Below are 11,172 nucleotides of genomic sequence, written 5' to 3'. Positions count from 1 at the left end.
CTACCCTTCCTTATGGCCAAAACGTACAACACATTTGAAAGAGAATTATGCAAGATAACATCAGCAAACCAACTTGCAATTTTACTCTCTAGGCAATTAATATGAAAACGTGTCTAAAAGTAAGCTTACATGGGCAGTGAAATGAAATTATGCATTTAATCTGCACATGAAACAGCTCCTCTTACTCCTGAATTTCCCCATATAAGATTGTCTACAGTTTGCTAATACTGGTGGTATATGCAAAAAAAAAAAAAAAAAATGCACGACTTTCAGTCACAATATGCGTCTCTAACGAGGTGGCAAACATGTACATAAAGGTGAACGTGTCAGTTTCAAAAGCAACGGCTACTTTCAGTTGTCTTTCAGACACTCTTGCTATGAGTAACCTCACCAGGTCTTCACACTCTACAAAGCAAGGGGCCAGTGTCTATAGTGTTGTCTGATAACGCATCAGCACATTTCAGTTGAAAGTTCCTTGAGAACAGACGAGTAAAACTTGGCATCTAATGTTTGGTTCCACTGTAATACCGTCACTGAGAACAATGTGAAAAAATACCCTTTACAACACTTATCCAGAAGATGTACAGCGACTGTTTTGAGAAATCGGCATTAGTATGGTGGCACAAGCATAAACAGCAATTTAAACCAGACACTTTTTTTTTCCTTTTGTTTTTTTTTTTGGTCCTAGCTGAAAAAAGTCTGTCACTGCCAAAGGGAAAAACAGTAAGCATGTATGCAAGTATGAGATTATACCTTCCTCAGTTCAGTTCAGGTTTTTTTGGCAACCGTTTTCTTAGCAGGAACTTTCCGCTTCGTTTAGCCCAACATTTTTATTGTCTCTCTCTCTCTCTCAGTTCTCCCCCACTTTGCTACTTAGTCAGAACAGAACCTGAAATCTACCCGGTAACGCTTTGTCTGCTTTGAGCTGCTAAATGACACCAGTATAAGTCACTCATACACACATACACACATGCGTGCACACACACGCACCTCAAATGCAACAGGGTAAGAATACAGGTTTTAGGCTTCTGCCTTCGGTTTTAAAATTATGGTCTGAGAGACAGGAGCTCAAAGTTGACAAAGACCACAGTTATTCGTTTAAAAAAAAACAGCAAAAAAACCCCAAAAACCAAAACAAAACATTTTTGGTCCCCAAAATAATTGGTTTACCAATTCTATTAAACAGTTAAGACCACTTTATGAGCCTCAGTCCAAGTGACTCCTTAACTTTTTGTCTTCACTTCCTTTTTTATTCTTTCATATCTGATTCACTCGTCCGTATCAGGCTTTACATCCAACATTGCATGCAGCTCCTCGGGAGTGTACCCCAGCAGGCTTTTCAAGTCACAGACAAAGCGGTAGACATAGCGTTTCCCAGATGTCTTGTGGATGATATTCTTGTCATAGTAGTAACGCAGGCCACGGCTCAGCTTCTCATAATTCATCTTAGGCTTGTTTTTTCTTTTCCCCCACCTTCGAGCAACCTGAAAAAGCACAGTGAACAAGCCTGTCAAGATGTGCCAGAAACATTAGAATACATACTTTTGTTGAAACTTGCAATTAATTGAGCTACATGGAACAAGCAGCCATCTTGTTCATCTGGCTAACTACTTAAGACCTCCCAGCACGTGTGCTAGATGACCAGTGGGGTCGCAACCTCTCACCTCATCTGGGTCAGAAAGCTTGAACTCCCAGCCGTCGCCTGTCCAGCTGATGAAGGACTGGCAAGACTTGTCGGTCAGTAGCTCCAGAAGAAACTGCCACAGCTGGATGGGGCCACTGCCTGCAGAGCAGATGGGGGTGGAGGGGGAGAAGGTGTTCGTTTAAGAAGAAGAGCTATACACACTGAGAGGACACATTGTTGTTTGTGCAGATGCCAGTTGCTGTGGGGATTGATTGAGGTGAGGCTAAGTTCAGAGCAAAAGAGCTCCTGTTGTTGGAAAATGCTCCCAAGTCCCATAGTCTGCTCAACATTTTATCGAACTAAACTAGTATATTTCACATAACAATACGCCGAATCTAGGAGATATATTCCCATCAGTCCATGTGCTATGCAGAATGTGTTGAGGAACAGCACTGTCTGTACAATGTCCTGTCTGTGATAAAAGTCACGGCCAGAAGAAGCACGACACTAAGTACTTATGCTATATATGAAAAGTGTTACATATTCATGCTAATTATTCACTTAATTTGAAAAGAGGAACAAAGTAAAGCTTCTAATCTGGGTCAGACTGAAGTACAGCAGTGGAACTAAATGTCGTCCCAACCACAGAAGTCCCATTCATCATGTATTCCCTTGTCTGCCAGTTGCCCTGTGCAGTATGTGAATTTAGAGTGAGAGGCTATGTCTGCAAGAGTTCCACACTGATGAAATCACTATTTTAAAAATAAGAAGGGCTGCATTTAGGCTTTAGCAGCACATCTACTGTACTTGAATAGAGTCTGTTTTAAGAAAGAGAGCAGTTGCCAAGTTCAATGCAAAGTTAAGAGGGTGCATTTTTCCAAGAGTAACATTAAATGAATAAACTAGTAAAACATCATTTCAATGTCAGAGCAAAAAGTGTATTAGAGTTCATGGAAAAAAAAAAAGGAGGGAAAGCAGAACAAAGGCGATAAAAAAAAAGCCTGGTTTTGTCTCTGAACTAGATTCACTGCAGTGCACTTTGATCGTGTGGTTTTTTTTTGTTTGTTTTTTTTTTTTCAGCATACACATGAACCCACCCACTTTTGAGGCTTGCGTGTTGAAATCACACCTGCCAGTGCAGCACACCGCCTAAGCAAAACTGGAGCTAAGCAAAAGTCACCTCTCTCGAGTGCCTCAGAAAACCAAACGTAGCCTTTTTGTAACAAAAACAAAAGCGTTCAGGGAAACAGACGTGTGGGTTGAACAACTCGAAATTTAGAGCCCTCTAAGGCCTCGCAGGGACTGAAGAAGAAGGTGCATGACAGCAGCCATTCCGAGTTTGGAAAATAAGTGGCTCCGCAACATCGGGTGTCACTCATACAGAAAGCTTTGACTCGTGTTCCTGCTGCAGTAACTGTGAGCCCACATAAGGGTAATACCAGAATCTCGTGCTTTCACGCCACAATGTAGGCAACCCTTTTTAAAATATGTTAAAATCTTTTCACAATGGGGCTCACTGAACAAGCATAAGGTTGGGGCTCGTCTTCATAACGATAAGTATTGAATCCATGGCAATATGAGTCTAAAACCTATATGGCTATTTAAAGGATGATAATTCAAAGGTGTGGATAAAAATTTTTAAAGGCGAGACCAGCTAATATTGACTGGCGAATTACTATTTTTTACAACGTTGCAATGCAAAAGCCCTCTGTGTGTACGAGCAAATACATGCAATAGTGAGACAGAGAGCGAAATATCATGAGCCAAAATGAGAGTTCGCTATGTTGTAAGGTGGCCTGATGTTATTGCAGACAGAGGTGTAAATGATGAATTGTCGCAGGAAACCACGCAGATGGCAACTGGAGCCTTATCTCCCTGCAGCCTTATCAGGTCCCCTGTCCTCGTTACAAGTGTCACCTGTCACCCCGTGACTTAAACAGGAAGTCGAGCAAGAGCAAGCTGTCGAGCTGTCATAAACACTGTTTTGGAATTGTACAAGAGGTTGTTTCTTTATTTTGAGGGATTTCTTTTTTCCAGATAGAGGTCTCTTTCTCTCTCTTGCTCCCCCGATCCTTTTTTTTCTTCTTCTGTTTTTATTCACCCACCCACACATGCACATGGGCAAACACAAAAATGCTTCCATCTTTGAAAGACCACAACTCTCTTTGCACTACTCTTTAAAATAGCAGGGTCCAGAGCGGCAGTTAGAAGTTTTTGGTTGTTGTTTTTTGTCTTAAAAACTGGAGTGTTGTGGCATTATTACCTTCATGGTTATAGTTTCATAGTCAAAACAAGTCTCTTCTCACATTAGGCCGAAAGCAGCTGCCATGCTTTCCTTACAAGTACACAATTTGGAGTTGAAACATGCAGTACATAAAAAGACAGATTATGAAACTATGCAACTATGACTCGTTTATAATATGTTTACGCCGTGACTGCTTGCAGCCAGTTTGCATTGCCTCTGCTGGTTTAGCGTGCAGGGAGAAAACAGATTTAGATCATTCTAGAGATGCTCTGTGCCTTGGTCTAATCCATTTGGTTATAAATTCATAACTATGTCGTTCCAACATTTCATAAATGACTTATTGTTCTAAAAGTGGCTCTAATGACCATACAGCTGACCAATTAACTTGTGCATACCAACTTTGGGGCACTCTGCAGAGATCTGATGTATGCATTGTTTGTGACGTTGGAAAATATGCTTGGATTTCCCCCTTTTTCCAATACTGGCAGTCTTACTGCCATGTGACTGTAATTTAAACAAGACCGAAAAAGTCCCAAACACTCTGTGAAGAGTCGATTCAGCGTCAGCGTTCAACTGTGTCAGTGTTCAGCTGTGTTTACAGTTCAGCTTTAAACTAGAATAACTTGAATTAAACCCCTTTGCAGGGATTTGACTTTTCTCTTCGTATGTTTGGCAATTGACATTAAAAGACAGCTAACTTGAGGCCAAAAAAAACAGAGCTATTTATGTCATCTTTCTTGATTCAAATTAACTTAAAAGTTGTATTTATGGCTCAGTGCTGATAAACGGTTAAGAAGTAGCAACAGCAGCAGTTGGGTTTCTTTTTTTTGCACCCTTTTGAAACTAAAAGTCATGCCAGATGCTAAAATAGTGCATTTGCTGCACAAGAGCCTTTAAAATATCTCTCCATCTTACTGAACTTGAAGAACATACATAAAGGAGCTTTTTCAGCATGCATGAGTGAGAAGATGCCTCATGAGATGAAGAGATAATTTTACTCTGCTCTGGTGTTATGTGCAGGGGCAGGCATAATTTCTAAGTTTCACGAGCGTTGCTAGGACGACCTGGAAAAAATAGGTTGAGATGCGGGCTGCCGATAAGAAGAAGGTAGATGAGAAGACAGAAAAGAAGAAGAGAAAAAAAAAGCGAGAGAAAAAGAAGTGAAGTAAAAGGAGGCATGAGTAAAATCTGTTTTATTTCCTGTGATGTGCATAACTTGGGTTGCCTGGGTAAAAGGTGTGCTTTTTTTCCCTTCTTTGGTCTAAAAGTGTTGCATTCAGGCACCACAAGATTTGGCACTTTTGCAGAGCATCAACAAGTTTGTTACACCACATTATACACTGCATTTTGTGCCCTACAGAAGTGTTTATATTAAAATTATATTCACAGAAATCAACAATCGGACTGGTTTTCCATAAACGTCTACCGTTTGCATGCACGCGATCAGAAAAAATACATATAGACCAATATTACTCTTTTACTGTAATGACTGCATATAAATATAAAGTGTGATTTCTAGACATCTTACCTGTGTATCCTGCCAGTGCTGCTGCTGGGATGACGGGTTTGTCCTTGCTGAGGTCTGAGCGCTCCCTCACATAGTCTTTAAAGGTGCCCTTGGGCTTGTGGCCATGCAAGGCAGCGGGGTAGTCTTCTGAGTCAAAGCTGTCATAAGACGGTACCCGCTGCAGGCTGCTAAATGAAGACTGGCTGCTCCAGGACTGGGTCAGTCGGTCGCAGCTCTCATAGCTGTCAATGCTCTCAAACGAGTCCTGGCCACCAAGCTTACCTGGAAGGGAAAGGGCGAAAAAAAAAATTAAAAGTTGGCAAGAAAGCCATTGTTATGTAGGTAGAAACTCTAAACTCACATTACTGTGATTTCAAACTCTGACATTGTTTGTGGACAAGTTATATGATATTAAAATTTTAGCATTTAGGCCAGTTTGATGATGGCAAAAATCTTAAGATGATTCCCGTCAATGTTGCATTGATGTTGGCATTGCACATTAGTGATTACTCAGTTTTATAGCATTATTCAATTTGTCACAGTCACACACAGGCTATGTTTTTTTAGTCATCCCAAGATGAACCAAGTCTACCACAGCCTGATGGAAAGTGACTTTGGACTTTCAGTAAGAGCCAAAGTTGAACCGATGGAAAAGAAATAAGTGCACTCGCTATATGACACAGATAGATTCTATGACAAATCACTATTACCTCCAAAACTGTCGGATGGCGAAACTTGAACAATAGCAAATAACTCTGAATTAATTGCGAAAACCTTGCTGAGATTTGACAAAAGGGACATTAGCCACACCTTAGAAGTAAATTGTTTTGCTCCTCACTAAGCTATAGCTTATTGCTCTGTACAGTGCCACGTCCCTCCATTTCACACCTCATTTCACTTTCACAACCAGCATTTGGGTTTGATTTTAAATGGAAGACATTCACAGAAATTGCCCCGCTATTTTTGGCCTTGATGACGATAAGAGGAGTGTTTCAGTGGTAAGCCATTAACAAATGACAGATAATGCCATGCCGCTATTGATGCTGAAATCTTCAACTGGTAAAATTGGAGCCACATGTGGATATCAATTGTGCTACAAGATACTTTCCCACGTCGGGAGAGCACAGTTCAATGCGCAAACACTTGGTATGTGTGATGCATGGGGATTGGATCTCAAGCTTTGCAGGCAAATGCTTAAAGCACTGGATGGAGGACTCGTATGGTTTACATGGCACTTGCTAATAATTTATACAGCTGGGGATTTGGGAGAAGAAAAACCCTAGCTTTATGGGTAACGGTCTAAATCATACCGCTAATTCCTCTGTAAACTATTGCTGGGAGAGAAAACAAGCTCGAGCATTCAGAAAAGCAAACAGTTTCATGAGAAAACCCCACGCTAACTGAGGATGACACCTCTATCTCCTTACCCAGAACCCTAAGGTTGCGCCGAAGAAAGGAGGCCAAGAAAAACAAGAAAGAGAAAAAAAATACCTTTTTTTTTTAAGTTTACACCACTTGAACTGTTTTACATAAGGGACATGCGGCAAGAACAGAACACATTGTGGCTTTGGTTCGTGTATCGCTCTGACAAAAACAATAGAGTTTTTTTTTCCCCAACCCAGTCTAGAGTGTACAAGTCGGGTTTGCTTGAACCACAAGCCAACCAGAAGGCCTGCTTTTCTTCTCTTCTAATACTTGCACACTGATGTGGCATGACAAGATTCTGGTAGCTTCAGCACAATCACACGCAGGCAGACACCCATAGAAACCTTCAACTTTTACATGCATTCAGACAAACTCAAGCAAGTGCATGTGGTAAGCAGGTAATTAGAGCAAACCTTCTGAGTAAAATGTAAATGCACCACATTTTCACTGCAAAGCTAGTCCCACATTCTTTAATGTCTCCTCAAATCTCAGCCACATACTTATGCATTGTACGATCGCTCACCTCTGCTGAGGCGTCCCACGCACATGTTGTCAGGTGACACCACCTCTTGCTTGACAGAAAAGTAGTCTCCCGGCATGCCGTTGAGGGCCGTGTCCCGGAGGATGACCGCAGCAGGGTATTCACTCTCATATTTGAGGGTCAGCAGTTCTTCTGAGCTGATGGGATGAAGTGTCTGGTAGGACTCTGTGATGAAGCCGGGCTCTGAGTATTCAGAAGGAGGGACACACTGAGCGTGCTCAACACCATAGCCTGGAGCAAACAAAGGGAAATGAGTGTAGATAGAAAGCAGAGAAGGAAGGCAAGCAAGGAGCAACACAGAGGAGGAAGATCGATCTTAAAAGGAGTAGAGTCATTATCCCTCTTGTGCTGAGCCGCCACCGAAGTTCTCGGCACGTGAATAGTCCAAAAGAAAATATAGCCCTGAGCACACGGGAACAATCTTGTAGATTTTCAGCAAGACATATTGATTGAAGCTAAACTCAGCAAAAAATTCACAGTGATGCCACTGTACGTGTGGTCACTATTCATCTACAGCTGCAAAGATGTACTGAGGATCTATATCTAGGAAATAAATCCAAGAAAAAAAATGTGTGTGGGGGGATTATTTGCTAACGCTAACCAACTTGCCACACTGAACCACCTTATCTACTTCCTCTATTTGGATTCCCTTTCATATTTTAATATTTGTTTTCTTATGCTATCAGATTGACTGTGATGAATACTTACTGACAAAGTAGTCTGAGGTAAAGCGGGATTCCTGGAAGTTAGAGTTGAGTCCATTCATGGGGTAATGCTTTGTATCCTCTTCATGAAAAATAGATGGAGAATGAGAATCAGTGACCTCATCATTGATTTTATGTATCGTGTAACTGCATCCTGCTCTATCAAAAATTAATGACCTGAGCTAAATCGTGTCTTCCTGTTTGGCTCCTGTTACAAGAGCAAATACCAACAGTCCTAAACTGGAGTAAGCAGTGATGTCAGCCTGTGTAGTGAGAGCTTTCTTATTTGACTCGCATCACAAAACTGAGACTTTTAAATCTCTTAAACTCATCTGATAATCAGAGGATAACCATCTTACGCTGTTACCTTTTTGAAGCATTTCCAAATGCTCCCAAAGGATGTCGCCCACAAAGTCAGGCGCCAAGTCCAAGAATCGCTCCTTCCCCATCGCACACAGGCTGGCTCCGTTGATGCCAAACTTGTCAAAATCGACGTTCTTCAGACTGAATTCGTTCACGGTCCACGTTAGCCACTCGGCCACGTGCTTTTCTGTCCACAGTCTAGGATCTGCACAGGATTGCAAAGAGTGGCAGTTACTGTTAAACGTCGACAACACCATCCAGACACATTTACTCAAATATTCAGGTCAGCTTGTGAATGATACAACAGGACAGATTCTCATTTTTTGCAGTCTGAGCTGGAGCCAACTTTCACTTAATAACCTACAGCAAAGTGGGAAGCTGAAGTGACTGTAAACCACAGTTGTAATGAAAAGCTAAAAAAAAATCATAATTTGCAGATCACATGGGTTGCTGTAATTGCTTCAGTTTTCAATGCCATCTCTTTGCTGTCTGTCTCTGTGTCTCAATTCTTGGGATGTTGCAGTCAGTCAGTCTGCCTGGACTGAATATATATAATGCAACGCCATTTCTGGAACAACTGGGCGTTTCCTTTTCAGTCAGTCTTTCTAAGAGGTGCTTTCTCAGAATCCTCTGAAGAAAGCCGAAATGTGAAAGAACTGCAGATGTGTGCGCCTGATATGTGACACACTGAGGTATTCTTAGAGGGCTGGTGCTGCAATTTGAGTTTTCAAATGAAAACATTAACAGGAACTAATGACAGCAAAAAGCAGCTGGTAGTCTTACCTTTGGGAATACCCAGTCGCTGCTGTTCCTTTGTGAAGCCACTAAAGGTAGCCTTCAAAGCCTGGGACATCATCTCTTTACTTCCTGGAGTTAGCAGGGGGACATCTCCACACTCGGGATCTGCAAATCACAAAGAAGAATATTTATTTTGAGTAACACCAGCATCTGTTAGACTTGAAATCCAAATGACTAATATTACATGCTCCTTTCACTCCTATTGACAACTGAGGCTGCGGCAGTGCATCCTGTATTATATTTCATGCCGATAAAGCTCGCTGAATGGAAAATTTAATTGAGACAAAGAGGCGGCGGGAAGAGTCCTGTGAATGTGCGCTTCGGTTAGACATTGACACAGTTACGTGCGCGTGCATCCACGTCCACACAAACACAGCAAACATTTATATCTACCGTGATCAACAACATGGTTCAACAATTACATTCCGTCTAGACAGACACTGTCTCCATATCGGCTCCAATCTATTGAAACAAGGACTGTCACAGCTTTGGCTCGAACCTGTTTAAAAAGTAAGGGAGAGCCATGTCACTGTGTGTATACTGTGTTGGTAAACCCCACATTTATTATCTTCTACCTGTACATCCTGGGTGGGAGAGTGGTCAGTGGCCAGTGCTGCCCATCAGCGACACTATCACCTCTGCTAGCCCTCCTACCACGTCGCCCCGACACAGTGGGCCTACTGTCACAGGACCCAGCGCGGGGTCAAGCATTCTCACAGGTCAAGGGTCGAGGGATGAGGTGATGATGTCACCGCGGCTGCTGGCGAGTGACTTGGAAAGTCGGGGGTGGCCCGTCTCGAGGGGATTCAGTTACACACTAGGGTTACTGTTCTCGGCTCACAGCCAGTGGGCAACCAGTGGGACACAGAGCTCCCTTTGATGGCTTTAAACAGTGCCTGATGACTCGCACTCATCTAATTAGATTTACTGGGCTGCAGAAGTATGGCGATAAGGGGGCAAAACAGAGGATATGATGAGGAGGAGAGAAGGGGAAAGACCCTCTGGCCTCTAATATAAAAACAGACTAGTTAAAAAAACAAAAACAAAAAAAACCCCAGCAACCTAGGCTCAACTTGTAAACAGCCACAAAAAAAGAACCTAGAGTTTCAGTTAGGGCATATTTTATCGTTTAAATCTCCAAACCGTCCACACACATTTGCACAGCACACAATTACATCTGTTATTATCTGTTACTGTGCAGTAAAGCTTAATGTCACTTTCTTGTGTACTCAACTTTTTGGGGGGGGGGCAACGTGCATACGGCAAAACTTAAAAACACAGCAGGTCAGCTTAGGTCTCAAGTAGGTTAACATGCAAACACATAAAAAAATCAAAGAGTCAGCCAGGTCTTGATTTTGGTGGTGAGTCTATTTCTTTAGATCATTTTTTTCTTTGTCCATTACATGCAATTTCAAATCATTAATCCTATATCACAGAAAGGCTTGTCTTCAGGGCAAACAAGCTGTGAGGAGTGGGTGTGTCACACTTGCAGCACCGCCATGTGTCAAACCCAGATGTTCTGGCATCTCTACTGGCTGGTGTTTTATCTGCCAGCAGTATACTAGAGCAACATACAGTTCATGCTTGTTTTCACCACTGACGTCGCGACCTTGTCTGGAATGCACAGCAGCTTACCCCCCCGTCCCTACTTCGCCCATGTAACCAATGTCTGTCTGGCTGTTTGTAAAATTAGGTTTCCCAGTTTCTGTTTTTTCGGTCTTTAGGTCGTTTTTTCCCCCCTTTTCTTCCCCCTCTCAAGCTTTTTTGCAGCAGACTGGAGAAAAAAGACAGAGGAGCTCTTTGCTTCTTCCTGTGATTCAATTTGGGCTGTAATAATATAGTCTGAACAAACAGAATGTAACCATTTCAGTCAGAAGTGAAGGTAAAAGGTTGAAGAGTTGAGAACAGCCATTGTTTTACAGTCTCACACAAAAACCCAGTTTAACTACTGTCAGACATGGCTCA

At 42.1% G+C, this 11,172-nt stretch overlaps 1 protein-coding gene across 3 annotated transcripts in view; it reads right to left on the bottom strand.

The window, feature by feature from the left end:
• Nucleotides 1-242: 242 nt before the first annotated feature.
• Nucleotides 243-11,172, bottom strand: part of ets1 (v-ets avian erythroblastosis virus E26 oncogene homolog 1) — a 33,319-nt gene continuing 22,389 nt past the window's right edge. For 2 of the 3 annotated variants that reach the window (XM_080888328.1, XM_080888327.1), the window contains 7 exons: nt 9,193-9,312; nt 8,414-8,614; nt 8,051-8,128; nt 7,325-7,573; nt 5,398-5,658; nt 1,665-1,783; nt 243-1,484 (listed from right to left, as the gene is read on the bottom strand). In XM_080888328.1, the coding sequence (XP_080744454.1) occupies nt 1,269-1,484; nt 1,665-1,783; nt 5,398-5,658; nt 7,325-7,573; nt 8,051-8,128; nt 8,414-8,614; nt 9,193-9,312 (1,244 nt within the window). In that variant the 3' untranslated portion in view covers nt 243-1,268. The remainder of the gene's footprint in view (nt 1,485-1,664; nt 1,784-5,397; nt 5,659-7,324; nt 7,574-8,050; nt 8,129-8,413; nt 8,615-9,192; nt 9,313-11,172) is intronic. The other variant, XM_080888326.1, reaches the window with a different exon arrangement.

The sequence above is a fragment of the Rhamphochromis sp. 'chilingali' genome, assembly GCF_963969265.1.
Source record: "Rhamphochromis sp. 'chilingali' genome assembly, chromosome: 8".
Taxonomy (NCBI): Eukaryota; Metazoa; Chordata; class Actinopteri; order Cichliformes; family Cichlidae; genus Rhamphochromis; species Rhamphochromis sp. 'chilingali'.
The sequence above is the reverse complement of the archived record's forward strand: the minus strand, read 5'-3'. Positions and strand labels throughout refer to the sequence as shown.